General features: G+C 43.9%; 2 protein-coding genes across 8 annotated transcripts in view; one reads left to right on the forward strand and one right to left on the reverse strand.

Moving 5' to 3' along the window:
- Nucleotides 1-12,455, reverse strand: part of GGA3 (golgi associated, gamma adaptin ear containing, ARF binding protein 3) — a 30,371-nt gene extending 17,916 nt beyond the window's left edge. For 2 of the 7 annotated variants that reach the window (XM_079965997.1, XM_079965996.1), the window contains exons 1-5: nucleotides 11,586-11,758; nucleotides 3,418-3,502; nucleotides 2,828-2,903; nucleotides 2,062-2,160; nucleotides 237-360 (exon numbers count right to left, since the gene is read on the reverse strand). In XM_079965997.1, coding sequence (XP_079822123.1) covers nucleotides 237-360; nucleotides 2,062-2,160; nucleotides 2,828-2,903; nucleotides 3,418-3,502; nucleotides 11,586-11,739 — 538 coding nt within the window. In that variant the 5' untranslated portion in view covers nucleotides 11,740-11,758. Of the gene's footprint in view, nucleotides 1-236; nucleotides 361-2,061; nucleotides 2,161-2,827; nucleotides 2,904-3,417; nucleotides 3,503-4,285; nucleotides 4,527-6,933; nucleotides 7,659-11,585; nucleotides 11,759-11,807 lie in introns of those variants that run through there. The other 5 variants (XM_079965998.1, XM_079966002.1, XM_079966001.1 and 2 more) reach the window with 5 other exon arrangements.
- Nucleotides 12,456-12,562: 107 nt separating this feature from the next.
- On the forward strand, nucleotides 12,563-17,647 carry MRPS7 (mitochondrial ribosomal protein S7). Its single transcript, XM_079966260.1, has 5 exons — nucleotides 12,563-12,715; nucleotides 14,042-14,233; nucleotides 15,315-15,378; nucleotides 15,927-16,094; nucleotides 17,239-17,647. Exons 1-5 carry the CDS (start codon nucleotides 12,639-12,641, stop codon nucleotides 17,458-17,460), a joined length of 723 nt encoding a protein of 240 aa, XP_079822386.1. The 5' UTR covers nucleotides 12,563-12,638; the 3' UTR covers nucleotides 17,461-17,647.
- The last annotated feature ends 98 nt before the right edge of the window (nucleotides 17,648-17,745 follow it).

Genomic DNA, 17,745 nt, shown 5'->3' on the forward strand with positions numbered 1-17,745 from the left:
TTGGAAATCAATGGTAACAAAATAGGCAGACAGGGCCATAATCATCACAGCACTGAACCCTACAGCTCAGCTAAGATTCTGCAATGGGCAGGATAAGGCAGCATGACTCTTGATCAAACTGGTTCAGTGTCTAGGTGTGCAGAAGCTACTACCTCTGAGGTCACAAAATTATAAAGTGCCGCTGAACAGCAGCTTAATCAGTATATGAAAGGCTGAAGAAGGAAATTGTTTCCCACCTTGTCTTTTCAACATGTAGTAGGCGTCTTTGATTTTGGACTCGTCTGGCAGAGCCACCGTCCAACTGTACAGCAGCTCAATTATTTTGCTTTTGACCTTCTCTGACACTCTGTCTCCCAGGTACTGCAAGAATAGCCAAGAAGGTGAAAGATGTTGGTTTCTCTGTCCTCACATAAAAGAACCTACTTTGAACCATTAGGTATGTGAGTTGTGGGTCAAAACAGTTTCTGTGTCTGAGAAATACAGGCTATGTACATATAATATTTTACTCTAGGGTCCATGAAGACAGAGTACTTGTTTTTTCTATGTAGTCCAAACATGATTCGAATCTGCTGCATATTTTTTGCCCCTGAAAAGCTCTTCTTGAGAAATTGGGTCTTGATCTGAAAATACATCTTGATTTTGCAATTTTGATTGTGTCCATTTTAAAAGAGATGAAAATGGATGTAGGCAGTGCCAGCAAGGCAGGGATGTTGTACAGTGGTACCTCAGGTTACGAACAGTCTAAGTTAACAAACATTTTGGATTATGACCACTTCAAACCCGGAAATGAGTGTTCTGGGTTGCAGGGTTTTTTTGGTATACGAACTGACTTTCGGGGGTAACGCCACATCTCCCTGTCCTCTGGGGCTTCTCTCTCCTTTCTCTAGGAACCTGGGCAGCTGTGAGTTGCTGATTCTTTGGTGGCAGCAGTGGGGGGAAAGCAGTGAGCAGTGGGTCAGGCATGGAAGGCGGAGAAGGAGGGCTGAGAGCGGCAACCCAAACCTCCCTCCACGGCACAAAGGCACATTGTTCCACTTTGATAGACAGCACGATGCCTCCCTTCCCATCAGAGCAGCCCCAATCCCATTTCTACTTGTGTGCAAGCAGGAGGGGCGGGGATCCCTCAGCTGGGAAGGGAGGCTTCGCGCTGCCTAACTGAGATATCCCTGCCCCCTCCTGCTTGCACGCAAGTAGGAGTTGGGATCAGGGCTGCTCGGATAGGCAGCGTGAAGCCTCCCTTCACAGCTGAGAGATCCTTGCCCTGCTCCTGCTTGCAGGCAGCCAGGCTGAATAGTTGTGGGGGTCGGGGAAGGTGGAGGCAGCCCGGAAGCTGCATCTTGGAGCCCTTACACCACCTGAAGGCAGCCAGGCGCTCCCCAGCAAACCAACTGGAAATGAATCAAAATCACAAGAAAACATAAAATGACACTGACCTTGACCCTAACCCTAATTCTAATCCTTACCCTAAACCTAACCCAGTCCTAAAATTAACCCTAACCCAGAAATGGTCTTGTTAGATAGTAAAATTCATGTGAAATTGCTGTTTTAGGGATTGCTTTTCATCATCTGGAATGGATTAATCCATTTTCCATTACTTTCTACGGAAAAGAATGCCTTGGTTTAAAACTGCTTTGGTTTAAGACCGGACTTCCGGAACAGATTAAGTTCGTAAACCAATGTACCACTGTATTTACATTGTGGGGGAGCGTATACCAAGATTGCAATCACTACTTCTTCCCTGGGGCAGGGGCAAGGAGGAGATGGTGTCAATAGTCTAATAAAAGGGAGGGTTTTTTGAAATGTGTATGAAGTAACCACACCCAAACTTGTGGACAGCAGGATTTAGAATCAGTCTGAAAGTGTCATGTTGAGGACAAGCACGAATGATTCCAGACTGAGAATAAATGGTCAAGAGAAAGTGAGGAACATTCTGAAGTGTGCAAATGTTATTTATTTACTAACAGCCCAGCTGATTCCAGTGGAATCTGATGCACAACATGTTTTATGGATTTAAGCAAATGAGACATATAAACAAGTGTAGAAAAAGCAAACCATACTAACCTTGGGAGACACAACTTTAATCAGCTCATTTAAAAAACGAAACTTCCCTACTTCGTTGTGAAATCTTTGCCCACAGTTCTTCATGCAAGCTTCCAGCACCTGCAATCAAGTAAAATGCACATATACACACAAGATAAATCTAAGTTTCAGGATGGACCTATCCGAATAGAGATCCCTAAATTAGTCACAGGTTACCTATGAAACCTTCAAACATTACCTGTGCTTGGCATAAGGCAAGACTCCCCAGGAAACCAACCCAAGTCCCCTGGTGATTTTCTTCTGGTTACTTAAATATTGGACTGTGCACTTAAACAGAACCTGACTGCTTTTTACAGAAACACTGTACAGTCGTACCTCAGAAGTCGAACAAAATCCGTTCCAGAAGTCCGTTTGACTTCCAAAACATTCGGAAACCAAGGTGTGGCTTCTGATTGGCTGCAGGAGGTTCCTGCAGCCAATCAGAAGCTGTAGAACCCGTGTCAGACATTCGGGTTCCAAAGATCATTCACAAACCGGAACACTCACTTCTGGGTTTGCGGCGTTCGGGAGCCAAAATGTTTGACTCGTAATCTGTTTGACTTCCGAGGTATGACTGTACAGGGAAGATAATTAGAATTGTCATTGTACTAATTGGCCCTTACAACTGGATGTCATGTCTGCATAGGAGACTACCTGTGCAGACCCCAACAGACACTGGTTGAAATTATGTTTTCTGAATACACAGATAGTGGACAGAATTTTAAAAACAGAGTTAAAGAACACTTACAGTCAAGGCCTGGACTGCTTCCCATTCCTGTGGTGACTGGATTTTATGAGCCAGCAATCTCACAGCTATCTGTGGACTGAAATCATTCATTTTTTTACTTATTTACTTATTTACTTATTTATTTATTTATTTATTTGCTTATTTATTTATTTAGTTAGTTGTGCTGTCTGTGTAGATGATGCTTTACAAAGAAGGAGAGGACAGAATGGTTCATACCTCAAGAAGATTACAATCTAGAAATCGACACAAAGGAAACAACGAAGGCAGGGGTAGGAAACAGGCAGGGGTAAACAGGTGAAAAACTATGTGATTCAAATGACATAGGCTTCACTTTTGCAGCTTAAATACATAAGCTGCATTCACACTTTCCAACATTTTATCTGCAAGCATACCCTGAAAAAAACAAAAACCTTTAAAACTTCCAGATTTTAGGAGTGGAACAAAATTGTCTACATAAAATCTCAGCTGCCTGTCCCTATATAACAATTTCACATTAAATTAACACATTAAATTAAGCATCAAAGCACCCAAGGTTATTTAAAATTACTTCTACAAAACCTTGCAATGGGGTTTGAATTCTGGACACACACCCTTCAAGTTCTTTGTTGATCTGATCGCAGAAGCCAATGATGTACTCCCAGTCTTCTTGCCTATTCAGAGGATTGGTGGCTTTATCTGGTGAATAGAAACACAAGCTTGTTAATCCAAGATGCACACAAAAGGCGTCTTGTTTCCTCAGGACAGGGTAGCGCATGAGAATTAGTACACTCTGCCACCTTCTTCTCATTCACTCCGAGAAATTAAAACCTCTCCTGCTGAGAAACTGCACACTCCTTGACTTCAGCACACGTCCGATCAGTCAAAATTCGAGTATCAAATGCTACAAGTTATGAAACCGGCAGAAAAATAGTGTGAAGAACATATTACAAAGCCGAGTTCTAGAAAGTGAAGTAAACAGCCATGTATCGTTCCCCTATTTGCCATTTTGCTCCACGTTTTGCCAATTTATCACATAACGAACTGGCAAATCCACATTCAGTTTTACTCCACTGAAACACGGACTGAGCAAGGAAGTCATTAAAAACCTAAAAGCATCTGACACAAACTGTAACATTCCAGGAATCAAAGGCGTAGTCTGTAACTGTAAACTTATCAAGGATGCAATCTAGGCAAAGTGAGATACTTTTCTCCCACTGATTCCAATGGAATTTCAAGAGCATTGCACTTCATACTAGGAAGGGTACATGGCAGTTCCGACTAGAGCACATCCATACCTTCCATTGCCTATGGAAAGTTCTTTCCACAAGAAATAAAACATTTCACCTGACACCTGAGAGAAGAGAATTAAAGCAATGTTAGCTTCTGCATGTCTCTTTTCTGCTTAGAAGGGTTTTTGAAGCAGGTAACCTCCTGAATGCCCTTTAAAGTATTTTGCAGAGATCTCACCTATGAACATACCTCTGACATTTCAGTGTGGGACATATTCAACACCTGGGACCTGAATGCTCACAGTGGTGCTCACATTTTCTGTCTTCAAAGAACCCTTTCCACATGAGATCATCTGCCAAGAAACACCCGTCTGTCTGCTATGGCAGTTGCTCATGTTGCTGAGGTTTGGAGAGCATGTCACACACTCCGTTTGCATGGGGCACTGTTGCCTTGCCTGAATTGAGAACGTGCCCCAGAATAGCGGGTTCCCAACTCCCCCCGAAATCACCTGGAAATGAATACTGTCAGCAGAACAACTTTTGTTCGTGCAGCAGGACTTTCTCCCCTTCTCCTCTCCTTACATCCAAACTCCCCAAACTTGAGCTGGGGGTGAGTGTGTGTAGAACCCCGCCCCCCAAAAAAACCAGTGTGCAGGGAATTGAGGAGTAATTGTTCCATCCAGCAAGCTGAAACACTGTTGAATTCTTCCCAGTGGGTTTTCTGCCTGTTGTTTAGGAATTGTAATGCACTGCGCATGTGCCGTCTCTTAGTTTATTCCCCTCTTTCTGGCTACTTTCCATATATTGACTCTCCGCTCCTTTCAAGCGCCTTGTCAACCCCAGTTTCCCCAAAAAAGCCAATGACAGAGCCAACTAATTCTGGTTTTGCCCCCATTCTCCACCCTGCTAAGTTCTACAAGGGCAACACTGAGACTACTAAGGAGGAGGAAGCTGACAGCTTGGGCCACTTCTGTAAATAAGAAGGCAGGCAGGTGGGAGTTGGCCAAGGGCATATTGATATGGGTGGGGTAGTGCCCCATTCTCCCTAATGGATCAGCCTCCACCGGTTTGCACCCTTGCTTGGTAGTGGGTACCATTGTAGTAAATAGTGTTGTATTCATCAAAGGCTTTCACATTTCTCATTGGAAGCAAGAGTCACCATTTATCACACTAAGCCCTGCTTCTCAGATGTTTTCCCCCTCCTTTCCCCCAGCTTTGAAAGCAGCAGATTTCAGAACATGCAAGGTATCACAACAGATTTGCATTTCATGTTTCATCTGCTCCAGATAATTCAGCTCAGAGACTTTGCACTGTGCTACCTTCCACAGAGACACCCGGTTTAACCTAATTTCTATAGCAAAACTGACCAAGGCAAAATGTGACAGAAAGAAATACTGTTCATTCTAGGGCAGCGCCATATGTGTCGGCACAAAGGCAGCATACACAAGCCGAAGATGATTAACTAGTAAGAACAAAGAACAAAGGAGTACAATGAACCAAATTGTTTGGGACATCTTCACTAGGCCTGCAAATGCAAGCGCAGAGGAGCGGGCTGACTTCATTCTTACATGCTCTGTTTTCTTTTATTGGGATCCCTATGGTCCACTAACATCTTTTACATTTACAAAGCAAGAGGGCACATTTGGGAACCCTTCACAGTCAAGGCTCTAATCTGTGTGAAGGATTCATAAATAGTCAGTCTTACGAACACAAGTAGCACCTTGAGGGATCAGACCACAAACCCTAGGCTTTCTCTCCCACATGTACACAAAAAAGCAAGACCTCTGCGGGAAATTCTCTGTATGGTACAACTGTACCTTACGCGGGGGTTCAATTCCAGGGGTTCCGTGTGTATACGAAAATCATGTACTGTACATCCAAAAACATTTGGGCCTCATGGCTGTTAGATGCCTATACAGTGGTACCTCGGGTTAAGTACTTAATTTGTTCCGGAGGTCCGTTCTTAACCTGAAACTGTTCTTAACCTGAAACACCACTTTAGCTAATGGGGCCTCCCACTGCCGCCGTGCCGCCAGAGCCCAATTTCTGTTCTTATCCTGAAGAAAGTTCTTAACCCGAGGTACTATTTCTGGGTTAGCGGAGTCTGTAACCTGAAGTGTCTGTAACCTGAGGTACCACTGTATGTGCAAATATTGTAGGAATATAATGTTTTAACATTTGAGAAAAGAGAGGGCCGGATTATGACCTCACTTCCTTACCATAATAGTCCCCAAATGAAAAAAGTTTTACACTGCCACAATCAAAATAATAAGTACACAGCAGGTTTCATCTCAAGAGACCGAACTTGGCATGTTCCATTCTAGAGCTAGAGCACCAGCAACCTAGAGGTTGGTACTTCATAATTAACAAATAAATAATTCTGCAACAGTGCCACCCCAGGACATTTGGTGTCAAAACATCTGGTTCACATCTTGTAGTAGATCAACACAGCACTGCTCATAAAACTTATTTCCACTCCCCTAAACCGAAACATAGTATATTCCCTATAAACCAAGGGTGGCTATCCAACACTGAAACTTCAGGAAACAGGGAATCTTTGCTAGTAAGCAGCCTCATATATTTCTATCCTCTGTAGATTTGTTACATTACACCCACATGCTCTTTATGTCCCCCCCAACTCGGGAGTTCTGGAGGAACCTGTCTCACAGTTTGCATGCCACATTTAGAGACACTACCTAGCGCGGTGGAGATGGCTCAGCTACATGAACAGCAGAGAATACAAAAGCAAAAGAAGATGGCTGTGTGGAGCAACTGAGTACTGTATTCCATGTTCAACCATTGCTTTTTGACTAAAGACAGGAATGGGAGCTCAGGCAAAGACCATCCTATTATGTTACCTCCCAAATATGAGGGGATAATTTGTTGCTGGGTCATCACCTGTCCAACTGCAACATCAGGACCAAAGTATCAGGTTGCTGACATGGCTTTCTCACTGTGTTGACACTTTGAAGTCTCATTTGAAGGCAAAAATATAAAATAAAATAAATCCATGGCATGGATGAATCCTCTCTGCTGTGACTGGGGAAAACATGAACCGCTTCCCAACTTTTTTTGTAATTATTTCCTGTCTTTGTTCAGGACCTACGTCTTCACAGCGTCTCCCCAGAACTGTTCCCCGAGTATATTTATATTGCTTAGTTTCAAATGACCTTCCAGCTAAACTTTCAGCAGCCTGGAATCGGGAATTCTGTTCTGTCCTTCCACTTAAACATTTCCTTCATAAATATGGGGATATATTCAGTGACTAACTGCCCATGGGGTTAATAAAAAGAAGAGATGTGTCACTGCATATCCTTAATACATACACAAATATCATTTTATTAAATTGGGCAGAATTGTTTTTGTAGCAGAAAAGTGATTCAGTAAATACTGAATGTACCACAAATGTATTCAGTAGCAGGAAAGTATTTACAATACAAATAAAGTCCTCCGCCTCAAGAATATCTATAACACCACCCTAATAATTAGGAATACACTAGGTCTTTCACAATAAGTTTCAAAAAGGAAGAGCTACCTGCTCACTAGGGCACAGCCCAGTATCTTAACATATTCATGCTATACCATATAAATAAAATCAGGTAAAGCATTGACAGATCTCCAGCTCACAGTGTGGTCCCCTTTGTCCTGAACAAATGGCTTTCCACCCCCAGTCTATAAGAAGTAGTTCAAAAGATATTGGTGATTTCACAGGCTCTTCCATAGAATGACCTCTGTGATTCAATGATTATATATCTCATTTTTATCTGTCCCTCCAAAGCGCTCAGGGTGGCACACATGTTTCAGTACTCCCCGTTTTCTATTTTATCCTCACAACAACCCTGCAAGGGAGGTTAGGCTGAGAAACAGTAAGACTGAGGTCACCCAGTGAGATTGGTAACCTTAAAGGTAAAAAGATAAATGGCAATACAGTTCATTTTTTATCTTAATTCGTCCCACTTCTGTTGGTAAAAAACAGAATATCCACTTTTGACCTGCAAAGAATTCTTTTTAAGAGGGGTTCTTTGAAACTCAAGACTTGGGTTCTCATTTACCAGATAAGGTAAAGGTAAAGGGACCCCTGACCATTAGGTCCAGTTGTGGCCAACTCTGGGGTTGCGGCGCTCATCTCGCTTAATTGGCTGAGGGAGCCGGCGTACAGCTTCTGGGTCATGAGGCCAGCATGACTAAGCCGCTTCTGGCGAACCAGAGCAGCGCACGGAAACGCTGTTTACCTTCCCGCTGGAGCAGTACCTATTTATCTACTTGCACTTTGATGTGCTTTCGAACTGCTAGGTTGGCAGGAGAAGGGACTGAGCAATGGGAGCTCACCCCGTCGCGGGGATTTGAACCACTGACCTTCTGATTGGCAAGCCCTAGGCTCTGTGGTTTAACCCACAGCGCCACCCGCGTCCCCATTTACCAGATAATGATCCAGCAAATGGCACTGCACTTCTGCCATGCCCCTCCTGTGACAGAGTGGGGGGGATGTGTGGCCCTCCATATGTTATTTGACTCCAACTTCCATCATCCCTGACCTTTGGCCATGCAAGCTGGGGCCAATGGAAAGTAGAGTCCAATGACCATAGCTGTCAACTTTTCCCTTTTCTTGCGAGGAATCCTATTCAGAATAAGGGAATTTCCCTTACAAAAAGGGAAACGTTGACAGCTATGCAGTGACAAAAGATCCCAGCATTGCAGTGGGTTGGACTAGATGACCCTAGTGTTCCCTTCCAAGTCCATGATTCTATAACTTCTGGAAGGAACCATGTTACCCATCCCTGTTCTATGCCCCCCTGTCCAGCACAGCGACATGACTTTAACAAAGGGGCATTGAAGAGGTCACCTGTAACAGCCAACCCTGAAGCAAAGTATGAAAGGGCCTCTGTGCATTAGCAGAAGTCCTTGTGCAGGACTGATCCTGCAGGAATGTTCTTATGTCTTTTAACTTGAGAAACATTTGTTTACTTCCACCCTCTTTATAATAAATTCCATGATGTAACATAAAACATTAATTGAGGAATACTGTAATTTTGGTACAGACTGAAGAATATGTCAGAATACAGTTTACTTAAAGAGAGGAAATGGAAATGGAAACAAGCAGAAAAAAATGAGAGAAGGGAAGAGAACTGCTCTTTATAGCGAAGGAACCAGTTACTTAGAAGAATGAACACCACATTTCACAACCTTTCTTTAAAAAAAAAGGAAAAGGAAAAAGAAATGAATCACTGGTTAATAGGGCTAGACTTCAGGCTGTCTGTGTCCATTGCAATTGCAGCTCTGGGTTTCTGCTTAGATGTCTCGGTTTGAGTGCACTGCTCATTCAAGTGCACATGTTGTTGTTTTTCTGGATCCATATTGGAGACGGAGCTTTTTTATTTGCAGGGGTCAAAACACAAGACCTAGCACCCAACTCGATGCAGAAACAAACTGGGGGGGATAACTTTCTTTGGTGCATTTTTTTCCTTGGGGGAGCTTAGGAGCTGTAGAATTTGAAAGGAGGAAATGACCAGGAAGTGAGTAAGATGGAAGAGTTCAGGCAGAGACAGGCACAGCTGTAAGGAGAAGTATTAGCTGAGTGGATGGAAAGAACACGTACAAAGGGGCTGGCTACATTTCTTTCAGTAAATGGCAATTCCCCCCCTCAAAAAAAACAAAACCCTAAATGGGGGGGGGGAGCGGAGCACCTGGGCACGTTCAGAAACAATGGAAATTGACAATAACACCAATGTACTGCAAGAACTACCGTATCTTTTGCTCTATAAGACTGACTTTTTCCCTCCTAAAAGGTAAGGGGGAATGTGTGTGTGTCTTATGGAGCGAATGCAGGCTGTGCAGCTATCCCAGAAGCCAGAACAGCAAGAGGGATTGCTGTTTTCACTGTGCAGTGATCCGTCTTGCTGTTCTAGCTTCTGAGATTCAGAATATCTTTTTTTTTTTTTGTTTTCCTCCTCCAAAAACTAGGTGCATCTTGTGGTCTGGTGCGTCTTATAGAGTGAAAAATACGGTATTTTAGGAACTGGGAGATCACCCTATACAGTAAAGGACCTTTACAGACAGAAATATATAGCATAGTCATCAGGTACATGAGGCAGTCAAAGCTAGTGTGGTGCAGGGGCTGCTGAAATTCACTGAGTATCCTTTGGTCAGTCATTGTCTCTCAGCCTGACCTACCTCACAGGTTGCTGTAAGAAAAAAAGAGGAGAGAGGAGAATCACGTATGCAGCCCTGAGCTTCTTGAAAGGAAGGTGGGCTATAAAAGTAATAAATGAATAAAAAGACACCTAGCTGACTTTTTAAGCTGTAACCAGAGCACATTACAACACACCCTGGATGCCACAAAAGGAATACCTTAAGTGTCCCATTTACACACAGGAAATAGCTATGGCTGTATAGCTAATTACCAGTTATGAAATATTTTAACGTTAGGGTGGAGAAGAAGTATTAGATAGAAGTGATACAGCCATAGACTGGGCTCCCACAAATGATCAGGGAGGGAACATTGCTATTGAATATAGCACATTTCCAATTTTCATTGAGAGTCACAAACATCTGAGTCATTCTTGCAACAGCCCTTTAAGGTAGTCAAGTGCTGTTATTCCAATATTACAGACAAAGTGCTAAGTCTGAGAGATAATGGCTAGCCTAAAGACACCTAGCTAAGTTCATGGCTGAGGTAAAATTTGAGCAAGGCCCTACCAGGTTCATAGCTAGCAGTATACTGCTTGGGTTATGATTTCCTAAAAATGGAGTACCAACTTTATAAAGAAGCCTTGCAAAGGCAGAGGCAAGGTTGAACAGGCATGAGGAATCTGTGTGGTCTTCTCAAAAGACCACAAAGCTGTCAAATAATATCAACAAGATGTACACTGTATAAAGCGATGAACAGACAGACACAGAAAAGTAGAGTCACCTTAAATGGAACCTGGTGGAGTAAGGAAAGCAGAGAGCAACATATGGGTTTCCAATCCCTGAATCAAACAGGAGGCTCATTAAATGCCCAATATTATGAAGTCAAGAGAACCTCTCGTCATAAGCTATTCTATGGGCACAAGAGAGGGGTAGGGGAACCTACGGCCATTCAGACATTGCCGATCTATGGGCCCCAACATCCTTCACTATTAGCTATGCTGCTTGAGGCTGCTGATGGGAACTGGGTGCCCAACAACATCTGGATGCCCACAGGTTTCCCACTCCTGGCATAAAGCGGGCAATGGGAATTGGAAGCACTGGGCACAAAAAGGTAAGAGGCACAGATTTGGACAGAGGCAGGTGACAGCCACAGGCAGGGCGGACCAACCCAGCCATGACCAGCAGGGTCTTCTTTGACCTCTAATAACCGTGTAGAAAACGAAATGTTGGCTGGACCAATATGTCAAGATAAGCTGCACCATCCTATTTCCCCTCTCCGATAGTTAGGGGCACAGAAGACGCCCTTTGCGTCTGGCCCTTCTGGTTTTAGCCCTACATCCTCTGCCCTAGGTGTCCCCCCCAAAAAAAACCCCTACATCTCTGCCCCACCACCGTCCCCCTCTTTCCTTCTCCCCATCTACCTCCAGACCTTCCCTTTGGGGTGTCATTGCCTCTACGGAGATCCAAGCATCCCTCACACCCCACCATTCCCCACACCCCGGGGCTCCGGGTGGGGCTGTCTCCTGCGCCCCACGGCTTTCTTTCCCGGCCCCGGGGGGAGGAGAGGAGGGCCATGCTACCAGCGTCCGTCCCCCCCCCACCCCCCTTGCTCGGCGGAAGGGGAGAGGACGCGGGTTACTCACTCAGCCAGGACTCCAGGCTTTCCCCTTCCGCCTCCGCCATGTTGCCGGCCGGCCTGGAGACTCCGCCCCGCGCTCAGGCGACGCCACAGCCCGGCCGGGCCCGGCCCCTGCGGGGGAAGGAAAGGAGAGGATCAGCGCCTCCACCTCCTCCTGCAAAGGCTAATGCTCAGGCTCTCGTTGTTATTTATTGAGCAGGAGATCGGCTCGATTTAAAAACACCCATCAGCTTAATAAATCATTGCTATTGTTCAATCATCGTGACCCTTGTTGCGGTTTCCTCCCCGTTCCGACTTTTCGGGTCACCTCCTCAAAAGAGCTTTCAAAAATGTGTGGGAACATTCCCCCTCCCCCAAAAATCTCCATGTCAGAACTCTCTTATTTCAAATGCAGTATAAAGAATTTCCATTGCTCTGCAGAGCTGCAATATTCTGCAACAAGATGCAGCCTTTTAGGACAGCCCATCAATGGCACCGGAGCACAAAATTCCTGTTTCTCACGCCTGTCGCACTGCCTGCACAGTCTTCGTTTCTTTAGTCTAGCAATGCGTTGAATTTAGCGGGGTCGGCATTGGTTTTGCACAGTGAACTATACAGCGAGATCAGTTTCTGAGCCTTTGCGCGAGGCAGGGGCAGCCTGTTTACGCCGCCTGAAGAAGAACCGAATAAAGCTTGCGCAACGTTAAGGAAATAACAACAGCGTGGCTTCCTGACTGTCTTTTTCTTGCAAAAAGCTGCTATGCAAGAAGCCTGCCAGGCGTGCAAAGCAAAGCGACATTTTTTTCAGGCGGTAGCTTTGGACAGCCCTGGGTGGGGTCCTGGGGAGAGAAGCAAAATGGCTGCGTCCATGGTGGAGAAGCTCGGGGCAGCGAGGCAGCGGCTGTGCGGCTCCTGGAAGGTCTGGTTGCCCGGGTAAGAGAAACGGGGGACCGACGGGGTGGAGAGGCTCCGGGAGAGCGGCTGGGAGGATTTGGATCGATCTTGTGGAATGCAGATTGCTCGTATCTGAGAACTGAGCTCGCACCCTGTTATCACTCCCTAGACTAGAGCATCCTGGGTTACCCTTGCTGCGCCTCCAATGAGTCGCAGTATTGGGGAGAGATTTGTCTAACAAATATGTCTAGTTGAGAGAATCAACTGCAATACGGAGCGGCAGAATAGAACGGCAGATAGCATGCCCTTTAAAAGTACACCCGTGTTTATGGTCCACGCCTCCTAGGAGAACAAGAAATCTCATTTGAAAGAAAAGCTTTATAGAAACCAAGAGAATATGTGCATGTATTGACACTCTATGCCCGTTTAAAATGTGGCTCTTTTTTGGGGGGGGGTGTTATTGGGTTGTTGTTTTTATTTTGATTATATATATAGAGAGAGTGTGTGTGTGTTTTTTATGTTGATATTTTCTGTGAACCACCCTGAGACCTCCGGGTATAGGGTGGTATATAATTTATTTATTTATTTATTTTTAGGTCTTGTCTTTTATATAGCTCCGATCTGTTAATTCACAATACTGTTGAGTTTTCATTGTGAAAACAGCCCTCCCAAAGTTAACTTCTGTATTTTCAATTGGCATGTTTATGTGACTTGCTATCAGAAGAGTTGTTTGTGGTGGACCTGCCATGTCCCTCTTTAGTAAAGAAAGGGAATAATTTTGTACGTTATCCACATCTGCATACTAATATGATAGATGTTGGGATATGGGCGAGCACTGCAGGGTCTTTTGGACTGGAGTATCTGGGGCACATTATTCAAGCCAACAACATTGACTAACACAAACCTGAATCATAGAATTGTAGAGTGGGAAGGAAATTTCTCATTTTGTCAGGGCCTAGAATTCTGCTTAGCCCAAGATGCCACCAACGAACAAAACAAAAACAAAAAACTGTATAATTTCCTTAGTGTAATACTCACTTAAGATATGTCAGATCAGTGTGAAATGTACCCATGAGAACTATCTTCCTCTTACTCCATACTAGCATTGTGACATGGAGTTTAATCTGTCAAAAACGTTCATAGAATGGGTTGAAAAAAGCTGCTTGTAACTACATTCTAGCTATCCTGACAATGAATATGAAACTGAACTGTCTGATCCTATGTAGAAGCAGGTGTATCTAAGCCCAATGGATTTGGGTTACAGAATTGGATATGGGAATAGGATTTGCATGCAGAATAGTTTCACTTCTTCAGATTGAAAATATTTGTGTAACATTATTTTTCTGCTTTTCACATCCTTTGTAGGCTGACTCAGGTCAGATGGAGCCGATACAGTCCCGTTTATCTTGAACCAGAAGTGAACAAAGAAGTGTATCATAAACTTCCAGAACAAATATCAGATGAGGAAAAAGCCAAATTGGAACTCAAAAAAGTCAGACCTATAAAAGCCACCGCTTCCAATGTCACCAGCTCTGTATTCTATGATCCACTGATCAGGTCTGAATGCTGCCATACTTGACTGAATCTAGTCCTTTTGCCTATGTCTATCACTTAACAAACAAATCTCATCGATTTCATAGAGTAATGTAGTTGGCCAAAGTATATTGGATAGTTGAAATAGCCAGGGAGTACAGCATTGTTATCAAAATGTCCTAAAGTACTGGGGCTTAATGGGTAGTGATTTATTATAAAATAGACCAGTCTGGAATACTCCTGCTGGCTGCTGTTGGACACAGGATGCTAGGTCTGAACTGTGTTCTGACTTTGACGGTTCTTACTTTCTTTGCCAGTTAGGGCTATAGGCTTCTTTGTACTGGTTTGCTTTCATCACCAAGTACCACCATGTGGGGAAGAAAGATTTGGCACCTTTACCAGAGGGCACTGTGGGGAAGCAGAAACATAGATGTGCTGGGTTGAAGAACCACCCATTCCAGATGTCACTGTCTGTTTCTGAATTGGGTGCTGCTGCCACCCATCAGCAGCCACATGCCTGCACGATGCCCTGTTGTGATGTAGAAGTAAGGATATTGTGTAACAGCACTCAGTGGCAGAAGCAGCAAACTGCCACCGATCTCTTAATCTTCCTCTCTAGGAATGTGCCAGGTGGATCGAAGGCATATAATGAGAAACTGATACTTTCCCCCAAAAAACTCCATAAATGTTGGAATGCTTGGTCAGTGTACAGTGGTGCCCCGCAAGACGAATGCCTCGCAAGATGGAAAACTCGCTAGACCAAAGAGTTTTCCGTTTTGGAGGTGCTTCGCAAAACGAATATCCTATGGGCTTGCTTCGCAAGACGAAAATGTCTTGTGAGTTCCTGCGGGGTTTTTTTCCTCCCCCCCCCCCTTTTTCTAAGCCGCTTATCTGCTTATCTGCTAAGCCGATAAGCCGCTAATAGCGCTAATCCGCTAAGCCGTCAATGGGCTTGCTTCGCAAGACGGAAAAACCGCTAGACGAAGAGACTTGCGGAACGGATTCTTTTCGTCTTGCGAGGCACCACTGTAATGGCAAAGTTTCATTGCAGGGATCTTATGCTGTGGTGCTGATAACAGGAATGCCATTTGTTTTCTCATTACAGCAAATTCACTAGCATGATTATGAAGGGAGGAAATAAAATTTTGGCCCGAAACATCATAAATCAGGTAAGTTAACTTCTCAGGTTTCTGCTACTTTTCTCCCACTCCACCCCCACATTAATGTCAATGTTGCAAAGAGTATTCCCATTTTAAAGGCCATATATAGAAAGTCCCTTCCTTAGTCCTTTCATCCTTGTTCTCATTTTCTGCATCTCCACAGCTCTTGAATCTCCCTCCTGTTAGAGGCCTTGCAAACAGAATGACAAATCTGTCACAGATTATATGTAACTTCTGTCATTCCTTATGGAAAGGGGAAGTGCTGTAGGTCTGCAGTTATTGTTGAAATTTGTTTTTCAGCCTTAAATTCAGACCAGGACCTTTCAGCTTTCTTTAAGGGCCCTTGGGTTAGTTATAACATTTTAAAAAAATTGCAGAAAATGTCTGCTAGTGGCTCTGAGGCTTGAGAGTATCTGGGCCAAATTTCCAGTAGTCATGAAGGAATTTTATTTATTTATAAATTGAACTCTTGACTGAAGGCAAGGGTAACATGCTGGGGTTGTGTCAATATTATTGCTAATGGAATTTTTCACAAGTGATTTTTCCCCTCAATTAAGACTTTAGAAGCAATCAAGAGGAAGCAGCTTGAGAAGTACCATAAAGCGGAAGAGAAGGAAAAAGAAAACATTGAGTGCAATCCATATACTATCTTCCACCAGGCACTGAGCAACTGCAAGCCTGTCATTGGGCTGATGACTGTCCAGAAAGGAGGCAAAAACTACCAGGTAAGCAAGAAACTAAAACTATGGTGATATGATGATCTAGTGCAGGCGAGAGGAACCTTCGGCCTCCAGATGTTGTTCAACTACAACTCCTATCATCCCTCATGATAGGCTATGCTTGTTGGGGTTGATGGAAGTTGTTCAGCAACATCTGGAGGGCAAAAAGGTTCCTCATGCTTAATCTAAAGCAGCCCTGGATTGTTGGCTTATCTTTTCCCCAAAGTAGAACCATTCCTATCATTAAGTATCCATAGCAGTCCACAGTTCCAGGGACTTCAACTTCCACCCATGTAGCCTCAGTTCCGGACTTTGCTCTGTTGCAGTTGGCAGTGAAACAATATAAACTTTATTACTTGCGCTGGTTTCATTTATTTTGATAGGAACATTCTATAGCATAATCAGCCCCTTGGTATTTTTCTTTTGAATCGCTTTGAAACTTGTATTATGTGATCTCCAGCGACCTGTAATATCCTGCCTATACGTGAACTTGAAACTTCTTGAGAACATCAGGTTTTAGTTTGAAAAGCTTAAAAGGTTGCTGAAAAATACTGGAAATGGGTTCTTAAAGGTTCAGCAACCAGAGGGTACAAGATAGGGACAGAAACCAATAAGCAGAGTGGAGTGTCCACCTCTAGGAGCTCACTTGCTGTGTTATGAAAGGACTATTGTTAGCTATTTTATTTATTAACGCTAGGAGCAGGGAAGGTGCTTGCAGGATTTTCTGCCTCAAGTGCCACAATAACTTGATTGGCCTGGGGTACTATATAATTTGATTTTGTGGGGAGGGAACCTTTTGCTGCACTGCCTCAGGCAGCAAAATGCCTTAGATAGGCCAGCCCCACTGAGTGCCTTCAAACCATTTCTTGTTTTGCAACTTTTGCTCGCCAACTTGGCAGCCTTGATTTTCCCGCTGAAGTTGTTATCTAAAAATATCCAAAAGTTTTGCAAGTCAAATAAACATACTCAGGGTACTTAAGTGCTCCTAATTCTGTGCTAAATAAATTCTATTTATTTTAGATTTTATACCACCCTTCATCATAAGATCTCAGGGCGGCTCGCAGAACAGAATACAGGATAAAAACAGTATAAATTCAGTATAAAGTTATGTTAATCTCTGATGGGGTTTGTTTGTTTTTGCCTCTTGCAGGTCCCAACCCCTTTGTCAGACAACCGCCGACGCTTTTTAGCCATGAAGTGGCTGCTCAGGGAATGCAGGGAAAACAAACACAGGCGGACATTTATGCACCAAAAGCTTTCTGAAGAGCTTCTGGCTGCCTTCAGCAATGAAGGACCTATCATAAAGAAAAAGCATGAGTTGCACAAGATAGCAGAGTCTAACCGAGCCTTTGCTCACTACCGGTGGTGGTAGAGAATGGCAGCTGCAGCATGTCAGGTCTGAGACTTTGCTACAAGACAAGGAAGGGAAATATATCCCATATGCCTTCCTTTGCATAGCACCAGCCTGGAAGGGCGATAATCCGGTTTCTCAACTGGCTCTTTGAAAAAAGAAACAACCTGAAGAAAATCTTAGCCAAAATAAAATGCCTCATTTTTCTCCATTTTCAGGTGACCTTGTCAGTACTGGGTCCTGTGTATATGCATCTTGGTTTCTCTAGTCTCTTTTGAGACAGAGGGTTTTGTTCACAATACAGAA

This window comes from Podarcis cretensis (genome assembly GCF_951804945.1).
Source record: "Podarcis cretensis genome assembly, chromosome: 2".
Classification (NCBI taxonomy): domain Eukaryota; kingdom Metazoa; phylum Chordata; class Lepidosauria; order Squamata; family Lacertidae; genus Podarcis; species Podarcis cretensis.